This window comes from Corapipo altera, unplaced genomic scaffold (genome assembly GCF_003945725.1).
Source record: "Corapipo altera isolate COAL_440 unplaced genomic scaffold, ASM394572v1 55, whole genome shotgun sequence".
Lineage (NCBI taxonomy): Eukaryota > Metazoa > Chordata > Aves > Passeriformes > Pipridae > Corapipo > Corapipo altera.
The window spans coordinates 12,826,968-12,848,260 of NW_020884882.1; the positions used below are offsets into that span (position 1 = coordinate 12,826,968).

The following is a 21,293-nucleotide window of genomic DNA, read 5'->3' on the forward strand; positions in this document are numbered from 1 at the left end:
CAGAGGAAGGTGCAGGATATATGGCATGCCTGGGTAATGTGCTGCCTAAGTGGAAATCAAGATTTTGCAGCAAAACAGGAATTTCATTAACTACTAAACAGTGACAATTCACTAAAAAGTGTTTTTAGAACAAAATGAGAAGCAGCTTTTTGCAACAAAAGATTAACTGAAAATTTTTACTGAACTGAAAAATAAACTGAAATTATTTTCCAACACCAATTAAGTTGCTTAAAGAAAACCTGGAGAAAAATATACCAATATTACAGCATCTGAATCATCCTGGGCTAAAAGCTAAAATCTCCCTGGATTAATTTCTTTTGCAGGTATTTCCTTCTGCAAACAGGAAGGTGGAAAACAAAATCGTGACTGCAGGAGCAGTTGCTTAGTTGTGCTCCTCTGTGAGCGGCTTCTGCATCTGAAATGAGATTCCCCTCGAACGTTGGAAAGGGCTCTAGTGACACCTACTGCACTCTGCCACAATAGGTAGGGAACGCTCGCCTGCCTTACCTGGAAATCGGGTGTCCCTCCGAGAGGCAAAAGGCATTTCCAGTCTGCAGAGACCCCTGGGACCAGCAGGACACCGGGCTGTCACCTCCCAGCAGGGTACTGGGTGCCAGCGGGCTCTCCTGAAGGATTCGCTGGCACAGCCACGGCACTGCCAAGGGAGCACGTGAGCACAGAAAGCAAATTTCAAGTGCTGACCTGGCGTTAACCAGCATGGAACCAGAGAATTATTTAGGTTAGAAAAGGCCTTTTAGGTCACTGAGTCCAACCATTAACCCAGCACTGCCAAGGCCACCACTAAAACGTCTCCAAGTGTCACATCTACGCATCTTTTAAATACCCCCAGGGATGGTGACTCCACTCCTGAGCAGGCTGTGCCAGTGCTTGACAACTATTTAGGTGAAGAAATTTTCCCTAATATCCAATATAAACCTCTTCTGCTGCAACTTGAGGCCATTTCCTCTCATCCTGGGAGCAGAGCCTGACTCCCACCTGGCTCCCCTCTCCCATCGGGGAGTTGCTGAAAGCCAGAAGGTCCCCCCTGAGCCCCCTTTTCCCCAGGCTGTACCAGTGATGTCTGGTTTGGTAAGAGTTCATTTTTTCCCATATGTTGTCTTTACTGAGAGAATTTTGTATTCAACAGCAACATTATTATCAGGACAAACTGGAAAATAACGGATGCATGCTGAACTTTTGCTTTTCAAATCACGATTGAACGTCATCTTTTCTTCAGTGTTCAACAAATCCGACACTCAAAGACCTGGCAACCAGAATTAATATTCCTGACACTGCTTTGTTCCCAAGTGATGGGGGAGCTGAGCTCCAGACAATTGATTTGTCACCCACTACTCAAAAGCTTTATAGACTTTATGTACTACATTAATAAACACTTTTCTAAGGGCCCAAGCCAGATCTGATTTAAAAAAATACCCAAGGTAAAGAACAATGCCACTGTAGAAGTTATACATATTCAAAATAAATTTATTCTCTGTAACAGTATCATTTTTCCTTTTTTGCTACTTCTCCTTTTTGATTTGCCATGGAATGATTGGAAGGGGAAGGGAAACCAAGAAAACATAAATGAAATTAAGATACAGTTTGCAATTTTTATTTTTGAGTTTTATTCACTTATCCAGAAGACAATGGTAATAACTGAAATAGTTAATATTATGTATATTTATATTTTATTTATATATAAAGGTTATTTTGTATTTATATTATATTTTTATATTATAAAAATACTTCACTTTTCTAAGAGAGGACAACAGCCAATTAAACTATAGATCTGTGAACGTGCTGTCAGCTCTATCCAACTGTGGCAACCACCCCTGGCCAGAACAAGAATTCATGAATGAACACCAAAAAGACCAGCTTCTGTGACCATTTCAGGGCCAAAGCTGGAGAGTATTTAATAGCAGTTCATTTATTTCAGACAAGAAGCCCAGTCCATGAGAAATGTGTGTTCAGAGAGAGTAAGAGCGCAACTTAAGGCAAACACTGCAAATTGAAACAATTACTCAATGTTGAAATCAAACATTTTACCCTTCTGAGCACACAGAAAGCTCTCAAGGAGAATGTTTCCTTCCGTTTTTCTCCTTAAAAAAATACAAGATTAAGAAACATTCTAAACCCTGAGTTATCTCATTAATGGTACTGCTAAGATTAACAGCAAAAATTAAATAATTCTACTATTATTTAACTGCTTTTAAAAATTTATTACTTTAATATTTATAATTGTACTCTTAAGATTAATAATCCTGATTTGCCACCTTCCCACGACAAACCATTTCTCACACTTACCCAACTTCTGCAGAACTTCCCAAAGAAAAAACCTGAAATTACACCTTGAAGCCTTCTGAAGTAAAAAGGAAAGACACCACATGCATCCATAAATTATTTTTTATTTCAAATCCAGCCCCCAGTTTACACTGTACACGAGACACAGGCAATCCCATAAGTGTTCAGGATTGGCAACATTATGTGAAGTCCCAAAATGAAACTCATCACACCAATGTGCCAGTTAAAAACAGACTCCAAACTTGGATAAACTGGAGAGAGCAAAACAAACAAACAAAAATCAGAAATAGCAAGGAACAAGATTTCCATAGTCTGTTAGGAAAACATAATCCAGAGCTATATCCTGCCTAAAGAACAAGAGGCCCAAAAGCCTCATGGATTCCTTCAAATTCCAGCTTCCAGACAGAGATGGCCCAGACCCTCTGGAAGAAAGCCACAGATCTTTGCTGTTGTCCAAACTCTCTCAGGATTTATTGGCAAAACCCCATTAATCCAACCAAGCCTGTTCTGCTGCCAAGAAAATTTTGTGACTATTTGTAAAGTTAATCAACAAAACCAGTATTTTCATCCCAGCAATATTAGGACATAAAGGCTGAATAATGTCCTGGCCATCAACTGTTGATGCTGCACTCAAATTTGCTGAAACTGGTGAACGTTGGCAGGATATTTTGCCCTTGGATTAAGTCCCTGTAGCCTCTCCTCCATGCATATGTTCAACCATTTGTTTTAGTGATCACTTGAAAGAGCAGCTCCTCATTAGCTGCTTCTGCACAGACTCAAGCACATGCCTGCACTCACACACTGCCTTCAGCAGCATCACCTGCACCATTAAACATATACAAATACTTTCACAAACCAGTCTTCAAATGCCATCAGTGCAGGATGGCAGCATTACCTCTAAATGATCCCCAGATGAAGAGATCCGAGTATCACTTTGGATCTCAGAATATCAGGCTGTCATGGAGGAGAAAGCAAAGACACATGACTCCAGGCAATTAATAATATTTAAAACATTTGCCCCTAAAACCTGGCAAACTATGACAACAATTTTTTTTTTAATTAAAAAGCTTTTTATTAAAAAACTCGCATGTGCATTTCATAATTAAATGTCTTCTTTATTTTGACTTGGTTTCATTCAAACCCAAGCATTTTATCAACTTAAGTTTCATGCATTTTTTTTCCTTTAAAAATCCCACAAGGTAAAAAACCCACACAGACACAAATACAGGAAATTGTATTTCTCGAGGGCTTTTTTCTTTTTTTCCTTACGTCAAAAAGTGCAATTTTGCTTCTATGGTTCTTTAAAGTGAAACAGTTTTCTCCCTCAGTAAAACAACACACTACAGGAAGAATTGCACCAGATACACAAGATATACAAAGATCTCAGCTCTATCCAGCTTTCCCTATGCACTGCTTAAGGTCATGAGAGATCTATATGGAAATTGTGCTTACAGGAACCCATCCCTCCCAGTACAGCCAGGTCAGTAAATGCACCTACACTCTGTGGAATTGCCTACAACTGCTGGAGAAGGGAAGTCAATAACATCTACAATTAGACCAGTGAAATGTTTACATTCACTGGAACTCTCCTGCTTTTCCATACAAATGTGTGCTCTGCCTCGTGCCACCGGCACTGCATGGCTGAACTGCAAGTCTAGCATGGGAACACATTCCCCAAAAAAATCTATAATTTAACATAGAACTCTGTTTTTTATCTCACTGGACTTGATTCTTTCACACATCCTTCTGGCCCCACTTAAGAGAACACGACTACTCGCTTTTTTTTTCCCATCAGCACAAACATGTCAGCCCTGGTCGGGGGGGGGAATTTCATAAAGAACTCAGCTTTGGCTTAGTATTTCCTTCACTGGAAACAGTGAACTGTGCTACTGGCTTTGGGAAGGTTTTAAGAAGTTTTCTAAATTGAATCTTCAACATTTTGAGGAAACAAGAATATTAACAATTAGGCTTTTAATGACTCCAAGGTTCCTCATGAATTCCTTTCCTTTCAGCTGCAGCTGAAAGACACTGTACACATCTTACCATTTGTCATAAAAAAATAGAAGTCCATTCCCTTTATCATCCTCAAAAAGACTCAAGTTTTATTCCAATTTGCTCAAGTTTTCCAATGCAACATGCTGGTTTATGTGAAAAAGTAGGAAACACTCAGTTTACCTGAAGCTTTAAGTATTCACTTAGGAAAAGACTGCCCTGCTCTGAGACAGAAGTCTGACTGAACCTACTGACCTGTTATATTTGAGCACTTAAAACTAAAGTGAGAGGAATCAAAGCTTATATTTAAATGTAAAAACAAAAGACTGTGCTCTCTAACGTGAAAATGTTTCTAAACTTAAAATAGGGAGTTGCCAGAGTCTCTTGACACTGTATCTACCCCAGAAAACCTTACATGAAATGGATGGACATATCTTTGTATAAAGATGAGTATTTCAGAATATGGAATGCAAAGATACAGTGCAAAAACCAAGAGAGTCCTGAAAAACAGAGGTATGATGCTAAGGAGTGGTCTGACAAATTAAAGATGGGTTATTTCCCTCGTAGAAGTTTACACATTTCACAACAGCACTTTGCTTCCTGTTGTTACAGTATTTTTATGGAGCATTATGAGGATGGATAAGGAGCTGGCTGTGTGGCTGTGCTCAGTTGTGGTCAATGACTTGATGTCCAGAAGGAGATCAGTGACCTGCTGGAGCGAGTCCAGAGGAGGAACACGCAGATGATCTGAGGGCTGGAGCCCCCCTGCTCTGGAGACAGGCTGGGAGAGCTGGGGGCATCCAGCCCAGAGAAGAAAAAGCTCTGGGGAGACCTTAGAGCTCCTTCCAGTGCCTAAAGGGGCTACAAAAAAGCTGGAGAGGGACTTTGGACAAGGGTGTGGAGTGACAGGACAAGGGGGAATGGCTTTGAAATGAAAGAGAGCAGGTTTAGATTAAATACAAGGAAAAAATTCTTCCCTGTGAGGGTGGTGAGGCCCTGGCACAGGTTACCCAGAGAAGCTGTGGCTGCCCCATCCCTGGAAGTGTTCAAGGCCAGGTTGGATGGGGCTCTGAGCAACTTGGTCTAGTGGAAGGTGTCCCTGCCCATGGGAGGGGGTTGGAACTGGATGATCTTTAAGGTCCCTTCCAACCCAGGCCATTCCGTGATTATTTAAAAACAGTATTTCAGTCAGAAATCTAATTTAGAATTCATCATGTTTTACCCTAAACGGCCACTTGGAATGCTGTGAAACATGATTTGCAGCCAGAAGCACCAAGTACATAAATTCTTCCACATCAAAGGAGTAGTTTGTAAATTTTGGATGTTCTCCCAGTGTTGGGTGGTGTCCCTAGAAAAACGAGATAAGGAATTTTAGACAGAAAAAAAAAAAATCAATGCATCTTTATTCAAAAAAGCAAAAAAAAAAAATTGAAAATATGCCATTTCAATTTATTCTTTCTGATCCACTGATCTGCTCTGAGGCAAAAGAATCAGCAAAGTAACTGCAGAACAGCCGTGCTATGGATGGTTTGGATTAATGGCAAATTAATTTAATTTCTCTTCTTCCCTCAGCCATTAACATGAAATAATTTTGTTATCACATCAGGGGAGTTAATTTGGTCTAAAGAATAAAAATCGTATTTCAAAAACCAGAACACAGATAGGTAAAGGAAGATAACCCCAAAATGCTTCAGTTAGAGCACTTCACCCTCCCAGCAGTGACCATCATTACCCGATCCTGAGGGAATACTTTATTCCTTTTCCTCCAAGTGATGTAATGAATCCCTCTCAGCCTTGCCAAATCCAGGTAACAACGCTCATCTTCACAATTGTATCTAAGTACAGGCATAAAAAAACGTGTTTTACCTACACAGATTGAGCTGAAGGATGAAACAGGAAAAAACTCTGCGAGTTGCAATATCTGTTGTTCAGTTCTAAGGCACCAAAACCGTAGACAAATTCTGCTCAACTGAAAACAACTGCCTAGGAGGCAGTTTGAGGAACATCTGCATGTCAGACATGTCCCTGTCCAGCTGCAGCAGCTCTTGGACATGTGAAAAAAACCTCTGGGTTTCTGAACTTTACCTGGAGACTGGACAAAATACTCTCAAGCCAAGACTAGGCTGCCAAACACCAGCTCTGCAGCCTTCCCACAGCAAAACTTCCCAGGATGGAGAATTCAGTGCTCTTCTGACAAGTATTCTCCATTTTTGTTCAGTTCTGTAGAACTGGAGTGTCTGCTAATAATACCCGTACTTCGTGACAAAATACGTTTAAAAGGAAGGTACAAGAGGAATCTCAGCAAAACAGAATGACACAGGGCTGACCTTGGCCAGCACACTGGTGCTCATGTCCTGAGCACAAAAAGGATAAAAAAACCTTCAGGGGATCTCTAGCACCCTTGGACATGCATCTGATGTAATCAATTCACCTGGGTCACCAAAACACCCTTAGATCTCAGACACACCTGCAGGATCTGAGCAGTGAAGTTTTCCCATTGTTTGCCATTTCCCCCAAGAAATTTCTGCATTTTATTTCTGCCATGGTATATTAGGAAATCACAGACTAAACCTGTATGATATAATTACACTATATTTTATAATGAAGGCTTCCTCTCTTTCAATCCCCAGAAGAAGAGGCTGCCAAAAATGAAGTGCAAACAACGACGCAAGGATTCATGGTCAAATACTAGCAAGGGAGAGGTTTCATTAACACATAGGAACAGACATGAGCAGTTGTGTACAACAGAGGGGAAAACCAGACAGACTTACAGCTCAAAAACAACAGCCCAGTCTGGTAGAAAGAGCAAATGGGTCAGTCCAGCTCCGTGCATCCCAATGAATATATCAGAGTTGTGGGTAATTCTCAATTGCTCCGAAAATTCAAGTTCCCTGCAGACAGCACAACACAACTGGTCACATGGCAGGTCTACCCACAGCAGTAAGGATCCCACACATGGAGAAAGCACAAAATTAGCTTAAGGGAATATTGAAAGAGAGAACTGATTTTCAAGGAAGAATACTAAGAATCACAAATGCTGCAGCCAGCAATAACTCAGCATGGAACTCAAAGAAATGCAGGCAGGTTTCAAAACTTCACAAGGATCTCTTTCAAAAACATTTTCTTTCAAGTTAAAGTTTTTGTAAGTTTGGGGTTTTCTTTTTACTTGCCTTTAAAATAAATTGCATCACTTCCTTAAAAACAGAAAACCAAACCAGAAAAAAAAAAAACACCTGAAAATCCAACATTAAAGACTTAAAACTGTTTCTGAACTGTATTCAATGTGATGTTGAAGTACACAAATAAACTTCCTCACATTGTCTCTGTTTTGGTCAGAACACTGATCTCTCACTATTGTTTCAGTTTCCCACTCTTCCTGCATGATCCATGGAAGCACCAGTGAGCCCATGGAGCTGCTGCCATTTGGCACAGGCATGCACTATTTGGGAAACTTTCCTTCAATCCATTTCTTACTGGCACAGTGTCTGCTACACCTGGCACCCCAAACTGACCTCAAGTGGTGTCTCCAGGGGCCACCAGAGCATTAAATAAGGAGAGTTATTATTCCTTACTAAGCTAAGGGTCACATAAAATAAGACTCTGGCATCGTACAAGAGAAATCCCCGCTGACCCACAGTTTCTGCAGAGCATTAGCAAACGTAAAAGGGTGATGGAAACACAGCTGGTTTGGGGAGAAGGGATGAAACAGAAAGAAAACTGATTTCAAAAATTGTTCCTTGTGTAATAGCTTTAATCTGAACCTACTGCTCTAGAGATTCAATCCTAAGCAGAGTATCATAGGATGGGAGGGCTTGACTAGCTCACCCACCACTCCCTCAGTAACACTCTTCCTTCCCAGTCCTTGGATTTTGCACAGGTTGGACAGGGGGACAGACACAGCCCTGCCTGCAAACAGCTTCCCCAGCCACAGGCAGCACACACCAGATTCATCCACCAACTTACGTACTTGTATTTGTAGTCCACCACTTTGACCTCCAATGTTGATACTGTTTTCAAAGCATTCACGAGCTGAGGAGGAGAATAAAAAGACAATGATTTGGTGTTCTCCTTCGATTAATTGCTCCCCTGCACTCCTGAACACTTCAGACACTTCTCCTCCCCACCAGGGAATTGGTAATCAGAAGGATTTTCAAAAATCCATTACTAGGTCAGACTCTTACTGACATGAGGAGTGAAAACAGGTTAGACCTGGGCTTCAGAACTAAAGGGCTTTTGGAGAGCCTCCAATCCACAGCCAGCAGTAGAGGGAGAAAGAGCCAAGCATTTTCTTTTACAGAAGTATGGTAAAAATAAAACTAACTTCTCCCTTTGTCATGTGCACTTGACCAGAACTCACACTACATGCAGCAGTGAGTCATGAACTGAGGACAGCCCAGCAGATAAAGCACAAATCCTTTGTTCTGTCTGTTCTGTCACTGAGCTACTGCATCACACAAACCTCAGTTTCTCCCTAAATAAGGTGGGGATGATAATCCCAATTCATTTTTGTCAGGCACTAAACAGCAGGAATGAAACCAGGTATGAAAATATTAAATATGACCATTCAACCACAAAAGAAGCTACACTGTAAGTCCTGTAACTTGCATGATTTGAAAACATGAATCAATATGAGAATTCATTAAGTTTTGAGTGCACATACTCAAGTACAATGGCTTATGCATTTCAATCTGCAGACATTACAAAGGGTTTTGTTAGACTTCAGCACTGGGGATGCTGTAAATAAAAGAAATAATCTGAAAGCGAAGTAATTTAATTTTATTAGAAGCTCTGCAGTGTCTGTTTGCTGAGAGGAAATACTTCTAGTATTACATTTGTAGTCTCCCATTCAATATTTAGAAAGGGCAGCAAGGTCCAGTGTCTGGTGCACAGAAATGGAGACTGGCTACAAGACATATTAGAAGAAATTAATATAAGCATTGGACATATTTGTCCAAGATTTGTCAGCAAATAGATGTCTTGGCTCTACCCAAAAAAAAAAAAAAAAAAAAAATCCAACGAGCAAAACTTAACTTCTAATAAATCTGTTTTTAAAAATAAAAATAAAAAGGACCACACCTCATTCTGGTTTAATATTTTCCTGTAATCTGTACTGCGTGCAAGTATCGTGACTCGAATTTTCCCATCCTGAGAAGAAAGAAGGAGCAGTGTGTTAGCTGAGAGGCAGACCTCACAAAAACAATCCCAGACACTTCCATATTTACTTTTGGCAAATATTTGAGCAACCAAATATGTTCCTTCCACATGTAATAAACAGATGATGTAACCATCTTAAAATTCACATCCCATTTCCCAACAGATTCAAAGTGTCAAAAACTTTGTGAAAGTCTGATTATTAACCAAGAATGAAATATTTTCTGAAAGGTTTATTTTATTCAGTACAAAAGAGCCTTTGTATTACACATTATATGGCAGTTTTTGAAAGCAGGAAAGCAGCTTTCAGGATGGCTTGTGCACAAGATCCTTGGGAAAAAAATATTTTACTTCTCTAACAGTTCCTCCTTTTGCCTCTTTTAATTAATTGGACTCACAGGGGTAAGTGTTCCAAGTGAAATAAAGAGATTTAACTGCATGACTCCCATTAGTGTCAGCAGGAGAAGCATAACTAAATGCCTGTGCAGAGCTCTGAATGGTGCCCCTCAGCCTCAATACACAGGCTACCCTCTGGAAAATCCTTCAGCCAGCCTTGAACTGCTGTGCCCATCAATGCCACGTGCAAAAACCACCCGTGGGTACAACAGTTCCCTGCCCAGGGCCACACAGATGGTGCTGGGCAAGGATGGAAGGACCAGATTCCATCGTTTCCTCGTCTGATCCGAGCTCAGCAGTACCTATGAGGGTTGATAAAGGGCACTGCTCCAAGGGATCCCTTCTGCTGGACCCAAGGGCAGCACCTCCTCAGAACATGTAACGCACGTATTACTTAACCAGGAAGGACACCAAGGCCTTTGGCAGAGAGAATGGATACAGGGATGAGACCCTTAGAATGTTCTAAAGTCTGTCCTATGGAAAAAAAGACAAAAGGGCAGTTTTCACAAATATATACAAATGTTTGCTGAAGGCCTTTACAGAACAGGTTGACTTACCGGGCAAAAAAATCCCAGGCATCACAGAAAAAGGCAAAAAGTGCACAACACACCCTCATTCCCCACTGGTTCCTATTTCCTAATGCTGTTTCTCTGTTAAGAGCCATGAGCTCCATATTACAATTGCCATTATTCAGTTATCATACCTTGGGTCCTTCTTGTGTAATATTTAACCTGTGTAACACATGCTGAGAAAACGCTCTGAACAGCCCTGTACCGTGACAGCCAGAGATCTGAAATTAAAAAAGCAATTGTTAACATACAGAGTTATTTTGCTCAGAAAACTGTGCTTTGTGATCAGTTTTTTTGCCATTCTTGTGGAACAAAAGCCCAGTATCATGCACTGCACTAAACATGTCACTATTCACTGCAACACAAGTGGCACCTTCATTTAGAAAGAAATATAACTCTCTCTAGTGTTAGAGCCTGAATGCATGAGTTGATACCATTGGGAAAGTCTGACTGTGTTCAAGGTCTTGTGCTCTGCAAAAATACCAGTAAGTTCAGAGTGCCCACCCATTAAAGAAGAACAATATGCATCTCCTGAGCTGTGACAGAGGGGACTGCACACAACCAGCTGAAGAACTTCAACATCCTAATCTTCAGGGGAGATCATTCCATTTGGAGTTGGACCTTCCATGATAACTCAGCTGGATATTGGAGGGATTCATCAGCTCAGATTTCACACTGTCACACACACCTCCAGTTAGCAGTGGATGGCTAAATGGGACTCACCAGTGGAGTGTTGTAGAACAAGCCGTATCGCATCCGAGGCAGCAACGAGAACACCGCTTCTTTAAAGCACACCTGCAAAGGAGATCACAGGGAGTTACACCCCACTGCCACCTTCCACTGCCTCCTTCACTGGGATCCCTGCTTCTAATGAGACAGCAATTACTGCTCCCATCAAGAGCAACCCCACTTCCTTGACTGTGCAAATGAACAGAATAAAGACAATCCTGATCCCAAAAGAGCTCTCACTTGGGACCCTATGGATGCAAGTGTGGGGAGAGGTGAAAAAAAACACCCTGAAACAGAACAAACATGAACTAAATAGAAGTAAGACAGTTAATGAGTTTAAGACTGGATTTAAGATACTAAAATGAGCTGTGAATGAATGGTTACATTTTGTAGTGTAAAATTTTTTAAATGATAAGCAGTAGGTATGCCTGAAGTTACAGGGGAAAAGAAACATCTCAAGAGGAATCAGAAGACTTAGAAAGACAGAACCCTTAACTTCAGTAATGGGTCCCTGCAGAAGGAAACCCCATATATGAATACCACCTCTCAGGACACAAAACTAAGGTCCATCTACATAAAGGAGAGACACACCACAGAATTAGGTTACAGCTCTGACTCTCATTTCTAAGGTAGAATACTCATATTACACAAATTAAACATGCATGGGAGGTATTAATGCTTTAATCTGAAACACCCATAACCACAAGCAGCTTGAGAAGTTGTCATATTTTCTCCCTAGTGACTATGTATTCAAACAATATATAAAATTCCATACCCTTTTAGAATCAAAGGTTTTCAAGTGAATTATTTCGTAGTCAGTAAATGCCTTCCATGTCTCACTGAACAGGTCACCGTAGCCATATGAGCTCTGGGAGGAAAGCAAAAAACACAAGGGCATAATGATTACATAAATGCATATTAGAACCTCTCTTCATGATTTAAGCTCTGTATACGAGTTTTAATACACAATTAATATGTGCAACACCACCACGGTACCCAAAACAGCCTAGCACAGAACACAAACATTACACAACACCAAACTCTCTCTTTACAGTGACAGATAACTCAAATTACCTGTCAGGTAGTTAATTTTTAATAAAAACTTCTATAAATTAGCAATCTAGATGAGTACTTCAGTAGCAGATTAAAATTTCTGAGTCAGGAGAGAGAAGTACCAACTACTTTCCCAGAGACAACAGAAGACAAGTTAAATTTGAAGTAAAAGAAACACAGGGATGGTAGAGGGTGCAAACCTCAATTCCTGAAACTAAAAACCACCTGAGAATTCAAGTGCAGCAGTAAGGTTTGAGGTAAAAAGTCACAACAAGCTTGTTTTGTCTTTGCCTCTCTTTTGGAATTGTCCCTTGCATATTGCACATGTACCACAAACCGAAGGCAACGATGTGATTTGATGGGAGAAACAGCTCAGAAGTTTCTATACCGAGCAGTAAAAACCCTTTCCCTTTGCAGCAACACTCTGTGGAACCTTTAAAGAGCCATCTACTCCCTACAACATCAGCCTGTCCCCAGGGGCTCTTGCCTTTCAATCTGTCACATTTCCTGCACATCCCAGGGCTGAGTCACCACCTCTTGCTCTTTGAACACAATTAAATGTGCCCTCAGTAGCCCTGGTGCAGATTCCTCACTTAAAGCTTCCTTTCAACTCTAGGGCTGGTTCAGGCTGCTGGGAAAGTTATGTGGGAATATTCTCAACGAGAAATTTGAAAATCAGACTACAAATGATCACAGAAAAGAACAGATATCTACTGAGATGTAAAAATCTAAAGGGCACCAGATTTCCTTCAGCTGACAAGGCACTTTCCTTCCCCTTCCTCTGCCATTAGGTTTTAATGGATTTTACAGTCCAAACTACTTTCTGGTCATCTGTATTACAAGAACTGCTTTTCTGGGCTAAAAGTAGAGAACTGATGAAAGTACCACTTTCTAACCCTCTCTGCTCTCCTTAAAACTGCTTTATAAACATTTCTTCCCTGCATTTGCAGAGATGGTCTCCAAACCAATCCCCCCTCATTTTCTGCTTTGTTTAACCTACATCTAAGGGCACTACTGTTTAATAAGAACAGTAGCTAGGAAGCATGGCCAAATCTAATTGCATCAAGCTAAAAAATTAAAAAAAGAGAATGAATAATAAGCTCAAGTCCACCTTTTGATCAGCACAGACAGTTGACTGGTGCCATCACCTGGCTGTACACAGCAATGAACTCGAGCAGCCTGAGCAGGTAAAGTTCATTTAAAATGACAGTACTGTGACAGTACTTTGAATGGGACATTTGAACGAGTTATTCGATTCAACAATGAGATATAAGACAAAGAGTTGCTTTTCAAAGTAATTTACAATGCTGTCTGACATCTGATCTTCTTGAAAAGTCATAAAATCTGGATTAACAGGTCCCTGTATAACATCCAGAGAGCTCACTTATCTAGCAGATGGCATTTTATCTTTAAAAATGTAATAGAACAAAAAAAAAGGGTCTCTCCTAGTCAAAGAGGTTTCTCATTAAATAGCAAGCAGTTCTCTACTGAACTTTAGTTGTCCTAGCAGTAAATACTCAGAAAGAAAACACAGCACTCCACGAACACAAAACAGACATGTGACAATACCATACTGAAGAACTGTGTTATTTCTGGACCTGATTATACACATTATCTGGCATATTACAAATTCCTCAGTTGTTCATTATTTAGTCTAACAGTCTCCTACACCACCTAAATACTGGGCAGTAAAATTAATATTACTCTTAAATGCAGTCATGGTTTCAACTCAGCAGTACAACAGAAACAGCCCCACTCAAAAACTTGTTTTATATGTCATCAAGGTATTCTGAGAGGTGATGGAGAGAAGTAACTGCAAGAAGGCTACTTAAAGAAATTAAGTATTAGACCCTGTTTTGATACATACACAAGGATTTAATCTAGTTGTTTTCTTTATTACAGGCTGCACATTACTGATTTAGAGAAATGCAAGACTGCACTCTTTTTAAATATAAAAGAAACAGTTGAGTAATTCTATTTCAATATTCTGAGAGAAAAAAAGCCTACAGAAAACAGCATGAAATGTTCAAATGCTACAAATTAGAAAAAGTGATCATATTATTTTTGAGGTCACACCAAAAAAAGCCATAACTACACACTAGCAAAAGCTGAGCTACAGAGTAGTGTTCCAACAGCACATGGTTTATCAGGGAAAATCTGTTCCCCAGCTCTTGTTCGTGCACCTGTATTAAAAGGGTCTAAAAATTTATCAGTTCCACATGGTTAAGCCCACAGGAAAGCCAGGGATTGGCTACTAAAGCCTTCAGAGTCTCTACAAAGCAGAAATACAACTCATTACAAATATGTCAAAAGCACAGCAGACTCACAGTGTCCCACATGACTATGTTGACATCAGTACTGAAGGAATTATTGATATGCTGGGTAATGTAAAGATTGACGAAATCACAGAAGTGATGGTACATGTTGACACCTGAGAAAGACAGAATTGTTAGCAAAGCACAGCATCACTCCTTCCACCTTTATTGGTTCATGCATTTTTCCTTAGCAGTATCCTGTATTTTTATGTTAGTTTTCCCCTAGTTCTGACTGAATGCTTCTAATATACCCTAAAAAAAGCAAACTTTTAAAGGGAAGGAATCATGGTAAAAAATCTGAAGTAAAACATGTTTTTACAAAGTAGTTAGTAGATTGGCCAAAAGAAAGCATAAGAAACAGATAAGTTTCATGTGCTATTTCTCATTACAGTCTGCAGCTGCTTTCTGAAGTATATGAAAGGAACTCCTGCTTTAACACAAACCAGTCTGACACACAGGAAACATGAAAGCTGGCCCTGGGCACTGATCTTGGTTCTGCTTTAGTGGGGCTAAGGAAGCTCTGTCTGCAGAGCTGCAAGACAGAACTTGTACTTGCACACAAGCCAAAGCCCAATTAATTCCTCAGGTTCTCTCTCAGAGCATTCTTGTTCATTCTTGGTTTCTTAAGCTTAAGACCAGGGTGCATAAAAAACTACCATGAAACAAAGGAGGCAACACAGTCCAGTTCCTTACAACAGCTTTGCTTAAAAGGGAAGACACTGGCACGAGAGGAGGATGAATTCAGGTTACAGTTGCCATGTGTCACAGGGACAGAACACAGCACACAACCATCCTGTTCAAACCACAGCTCACCACTGCAGCTGCTTTGTCTGAACACATCCTGAGCACCCTGTGCCACTAACAGCTGTCTGCAAACTGTGCTGTACCAACAAAAAGCCTGGTGAAGCTCAAAAAATGTCAGATACCACTGGCTGATTCCCAGAGGTGCCTGAGTGCTGCCCCTCCTGAAATACCACCTCTCTTCCATATCATCCAACACACTCAGAATCCTGTTACTGAGTACATACTACAAGACACAGACACCCACAGGTTGTGTTTCACAGTATGAAACCTGTCATAAAGAAAGAAAGCCAAAGACTCTGTAGAGAACAGACTCTGGCACAAAGACAAACACTCTCAAATCACAGTCAAGAAAACCACTGTGCAAGGCAGCAGGAAATTATTTTGATTTTTTTTAAATCATCTGTGGGAAAAAGTAAGATTTTCAAATTTAAGTTTTTGAGTTCATCACTGGAACTAGAAGGGGAAAAAAAGGAAGGAAAAATCACATCATTTTTCAAAAAATAAAAATATATTACAAGTGAACTTAACAATCACAAAGGCATAATGTAGATGGGCAAGTTGAATATGGGTTTTTTTATACTGCAGTACTGCAGGATAAAAAAAATAAACTAAAGATACCGATTACCTGCATCTAACTTCATGAAGTACGTTGGCTTTTCAATAACAATGTCACACTTTTCATCTTCTAGAGGCCTGAAGTCTAATGCAGTAAATGTCTGGAGTTCTGCAAACCTAGAAAGATTCAATCACACAGAACATGGTTTGACATTAACACACTTATACAAATGTAGTTCATACGCCTAAGGTTTAGTAACTGTCCATCCAGTCCATTTGATTTAACAGGACTGCTGAAAACTGATAGAGTCTGACAATTAAAATGATTTGAAATTATAATGGAGGGTTCCTCAGTTTATGAGCTTCTGGAGGTTAAACACTGCCTTTGATCTCAAGAGTGAACAGCATCTTTGATCTACAAATCAAGGCAGCAGAGATGTAACAAAGAGCCTTAGAGCCTGGGTCTGTGGGTCCATCCAACTTGATCTGCATTGACAAAGACACTCAAGCAAAATCTCCATGCTTTGGTCAGAATAATGAATGTAGATGTAATATTTATTATTCCTGGATCTAAACAAGGATGAGCAGTTGCAATGACAATAGCAGGTAGAGAAGAAAAGTCCTTTCCTCCTCTGTTCTCAACTGAAATTAGCCATCAAGCCAAAATGATGGGGGGAAAAAAAATCCAAACATGAGAAAAGCACGAAATGAATTATAACGTGGACCTTAATGGCTCCAATTCCTTCATCTCTCCTCAATTAACTGGCAATGCAGCTTTGAAGTGCTAACATGCAAACTGTGATACTCTGCACTTCCTACTCAGCCTCAGCGTGTTGCCCATCTCACATTCCAAGCACAGGCTCCCTGGGAACACTGTGTGAACACATCCAGCTCAGGCACTGCATTGGCCCCATCATCACCACGGACTGTGTGAACTAACACACAGGCGCCAATTCCAAGGCATTTCACAACAAAACAATTATCTCCTCCTACGGGCAGGTTAGGCTGAGAGCCAGCATCTTGCCCAGAAAACACTTGAAAGTTAGAACTCCCAATTACAAGACATTTTCAGATCTTTTGCTGCAGTAAATTAGGCAGGACACAATTACCCACAGCATAGTTCAGAGGTTCTGCACAGATGCAATTACCAGAGGTATCTAGTATGAACTCTCAAACTGACCCTAAAAGGAGCAACTCTTTCCTCAGTATGAAATCCCCTACACACAGCTGCTAATGCCAATGCCAAAAAACCAAAAATAATTAGTGAGTGAACTTGGAAGCAGAATCCTTGACAAGAGATTCTTACCAGGACTGCAGAGGGCTCTTGCGCTGACCTTCAGCCAAAAATGCTTTAACGTCGAGGGTGCAATGACCTCCAATCTCTCCCTTCTGGAAAAAGTCTTCTTTGAATCTAATGCAAATTAGGAAAAGTCGATCAGCTTTGCTACAACAGGGCTAACCAGTGCCCTGCAATCTCAGTTACATACTCAAGGCAGTGCTAGTTAGTGTCAGTTCTGCAAGGCACTTCACACATATTTAAAACCTGAGTGTTTTCTTAAATAAAGGATTTCCCACAATTCCCAAATAAAGACAGTGGTGTCCTTAAAGTTCTAGAAAACATAGAAAACAGCACTAATCCACCCAGACTGTTATTAGGAATCATTTTCACATACCTGAATGAGTAACTTAATTAGATTTTGCTACATGATTACTCACAGCAGCACCATTAGTTGGAGTTTTTGTTTGTTTTTAACCACTGAAATTCACCTCAGATTTCACAACCCAGTTAGCTATGCAAAGATTTTATACAACATATGAAGAGTGAGGTGCAAGAACAAATTTCATGAAAACAAATTGCCAACTATAAGCACTGTCTAAATTAGCTTTCAGGACAGGTTGAGAAGAGACAAAACCCATTCTGAGGGGTATTGTCAGTCATGAAACACCTCCTTTGCAGTCATGTGCCCCAAGACACTGACTTCAGAAATAAGACAGGAGGTGATGCCAGCATCAGCAGTATGATTTTTACCCAGTTTTCCAACGTGTACCGTTTTAAATTGGGATATGGAAGATCCAGGCTCAGATCTCTCTTCAGTCACACTGTATCTAAAAATGCAGTTCCTAGATCTGGTATAAAGGTACCCAGCACAGGAAAGGTCTTGGTGGCTCAGATGGAAACTTTCTGTTTTGCATATCATCTAATCAAGAAAGGACATGACCGAAGACACAGAAAAGTCTTCCTCTCTTCTATCATAAGGGAGTATTTCAATCACCCACCATTACTCCATAAAACTGACCACTTAGGTTTCTAAACAACCTGTACTGCTGACAGCAGCAGCAGACAGCAGTGAAGAGGTGTAACCCTCAACAAGACTTCATCATCAAGTCTCTGACCAGCAGAAAAGCCCATGGCAAGAAGCACACCAGCTTTGTTAAGCAAAGTCTCAAATCCTTTTCCCTGCCACCCTGTTCTCACTATAACACAAGCAAGCCAGACACCTGTCATGGTTTCTCTTCACAGTCCTTAAATCAATGTACAGGTTTGTTGCTCTGCAGTGTTGAAGGTACTGGGAACAGGTCAGAGATGAATCCCCCTGTTAAGAAAAGAACAAGCAGAATTCTGTCAATAACAAAAATTATGTCTAAAAACAAGTGCAAAGTATCACATCTACCAGAAACACCTACTGTTGCTGCAGGCTTACAGTGGGTCTTCATTTCATTGAGCCTCTCTCGAACATAACCAAAATCAGCTTGTTTCCAGAATATCTGCTGGGCTGTCTCAATGTCACTTGCCCTGAAGTGTGAAGGACAGAGGAAAAAAAATCAAGGTCTATTGCTTATTTCTAGTAATAACTTTTAACAGATAACATTTTTTTTTCACTGAAAGTGGAAGAAAAGGACCAGCCAGTTACTTTATTGGCATTTAAGATGCAAAACAGGAAGCACTTATCAGCTCCATGTAAATGAAAACATCAATGACAATTTAAAGCTATTCTCCCGTAAAAGGGTATAAAATTTTTTTTAACCTTTTTTTCCCCTCTGTTTTTAAAGCTAAGAAAGGAAATACACAGTTATTTTAGGAATCTGAAATCAAGGCTAAATCAGAATAACGAAAACATTCTAGCAGGAAGCATTTCCAACAGTATTTTCTTCATTAAAAAATTAAATTTTTAAAATCATGTTGAAAGGCATGTTATGTATAAATACACACATTATACATACACACAAGTCTCTACAAAGAATCATCCTTTAAATTGTAAATATCACAATAACGTTGACTTCACAGTTAATAACAAAGTGAGCACTACACTTTTTTTTTACCATAATGGACAGTATATTTTTAAAATTAAACTTACCATCCAGTTTCAACATAATCACATACTGGGTAATTGAACCTGTTATCTGATCTGCAAGATTTCTCATAACCCCAGCAGGATTTTAGTTTCTTCAAGTGTTTCTGTAACAAAGAATAACTGAATTAGTTTTGCAACAGCAAAATAGGAAATGACTTAAGTTAGTTGTTAGATTTTAAATGACCCCTTGCTCATAAATCTTGCATAAAAGGCTTTTGGTCTGGTTTGTTTTCAAACAATTTCAGAAAGAACATCCAGATTCTTCACCCACAACAGAGGCTCCAAAGAGGACACACATCCACAGAAACTTTATTCTTGTCTATAATGTGTCTGTTCTAGGCCAAACCCTTTTCCTGACTAACTGGTAAGGAGATCAATTAATCACCATCTTTAACTGCTATGACTCCAAGAACAAACCACCTCAATATAACATTTAAACAAACAAACAAACAAAAGTAAACTTACTTTATATGGGCAAAGAGCATCCCGCTTACAGATGTCAGCAATATGCTGGTTATTGTGCAGAAAGTATGGAATATGCTCATCTGGCAAGTTGATAGCTTTGTAGCTATACAATGGCTCCTCTGGAATGTTTGTGAATTCAGTAGGATTTTCAGCTTGGGAATTAGCCAGAATTTCTTGCAGTAGCAATGCAAACACAAGCAACATAAACATGGCAACCCGTGAGTTCTGTATTTATTAAAAAACAAAAAGACCAAAAAAAAAAAATGTTTAACTTATCTGCAGCATTTCAAGCATAAAAGACAAATTTCAGTCAAAGTCACATACTCAGAGAATTTGTACTTGCATTTCTGGAGTGGTTTCTTTTTCCTGTAAAGAGCAAACTTTCACTGAGAGACCAGACTGTACAACCTCAGGATTATCTTTGAATCATTAGTCATCGAGGGTTATTACACACCACCAACTCCCAGTCAAACTAAAAGGGGTGTGTTTACTTTAGCTAATTCCCAAGGGATCCTGAGAGTTCAGCATGGAAACTAAGTATAGAGCATGTAATATCCAGTCTGAAGGGAGAAAAATGTAGAACTACTGGGGGGAAGGGTGAGAAAAGAAGGATTTTTAGTTTTAAAATAAGTATAAAAATATTTTCTCCACTTTGAACTAATCATTAGCTGAAGGAAAACTACACAGTCACAAATAAAAGGTCACAGATAGGTTCTATTACAGGATGCCTGGTTTTAGTGCTTAACATCATGTTAAAGAAACTTGACTGCTGAGTTATGTACTTTACATATAAAAGTTATATATATAATCATATATATAAAGAGTATATATATATATCTTTATACACACATACTTTAACTACAGGCCCACACATATCTGTATACTCTAAAGCTGACTGCATACCTTTCTGGTAATACAACCTTCTCATCAAACACCCCTGCTCTGAACCATTAAACTTCCTGGGGTAAAAAATGCGTGGCCTGTATCTAAACCACACCTTTTCTGGCATTATAATTTGCTAAAATTTGCATGCTTGCTTTCAACCGAAGCCTTTAGCAAAATTCCTATGATACAAGTAGTTTTACCTGTTTGGTTTGAGGAGAACCGTTTCAGATTTCCCAAGTGCAGAAACCTAATGCAGGAGGAGGAAAAGTGGAGTGAGGTATGTCCTGTAAAAGGAGTTTTCCTTGGGACATTGTCCTGCTTCTTGAAACACATTTCCAGTAACGAGAGCAGCTTTCCACAGCCTGGGAACGCTGCTGACCCGTCGGGTGGCTGCAAGAAACTATTTCCCTTGCCCTGTGGGGCGGGAGGGGGGTCTCGGGAGGATCACACCGTGCCCATCACAGCTCAAAGCCATCAGTACCCTGCGGTGCCCCAGGACTGAGTGGCCCCTGGATGCCGGCTGAGGGTCTGTCACTTCGGGAAGGCGCCCAGCACCCAGTGCCGGGCCGTGCTGGTGCCATGGTGGACCCAGAACTGGACCTAGAACTGGACCCAGTCTCCGGCCCGGCTGGACCCGGGTCTGACCCACGCTGGTCATGCCCCTGCTGGACCCGGTGCCGTGTCCACAGCGAGCCCCGAGCGGCACCCCCGCCCCGTCCCGTCCC

The 21,293-nt window shown here is 40.3% G+C and overlaps 1 protein-coding gene across 2 annotated transcripts in view; it reads right to left on the reverse strand.

Moving 5' to 3' along the window:
* Nucleotides 1-5,380: 5,380 nt before the first annotated feature.
* EOGT (EGF domain specific O-linked N-acetylglucosamine transferase) overlaps nt 5,381-21,293 on the reverse strand; it is a 16,210-nt gene continuing 297 nt past the window's right edge. Inside the window, exons 2-17 of one of the 2 annotated variants that reach the window (XM_027640334.1) lie at nt 20,769-20,815; nt 19,684-19,908; nt 19,222-19,322; nt 18,551-18,659; nt 18,365-18,459; nt 17,172-17,276; nt 15,936-16,042; nt 14,519-14,622; nt 11,914-12,006; nt 11,133-11,204; nt 10,544-10,630; nt 9,370-9,438; nt 8,261-8,322; nt 7,065-7,184; nt 6,026-6,128; nt 5,381-5,641 (exon numbers count right to left, since the gene is read on the reverse strand). In XM_027640334.1, the coding sequence (XP_027496135.1) occupies nt 5,495-5,641; nt 6,026-6,128; nt 7,065-7,184; nt 8,261-8,322; nt 9,370-9,438; nt 10,544-10,630; nt 11,133-11,204; nt 11,914-12,006; nt 14,519-14,622; nt 15,936-16,042; nt 17,172-17,276; nt 18,365-18,459; nt 18,551-18,659; nt 19,222-19,322; nt 19,684-19,893 (1,584 nt within the window). In that variant the 5' untranslated portion in view covers nt 19,894-19,908; nt 20,769-20,815 and the 3' untranslated portion in view covers nt 5,381-5,494. Of the gene's footprint in view, nt 5,642-6,025; nt 6,129-7,064; nt 7,185-8,260; nt 8,323-9,369; nt 9,439-10,543; nt 10,631-11,132; nt 11,205-11,913; nt 12,007-14,518; nt 14,623-15,935; nt 16,043-17,171; nt 17,277-18,364; nt 18,460-18,550; nt 18,660-19,221; nt 19,323-19,683; nt 19,909-20,007; nt 20,032-20,768; nt 20,816-21,293 lie in introns of those variants that run through there. The other variant, XM_027640335.1, reaches the window with a different exon arrangement.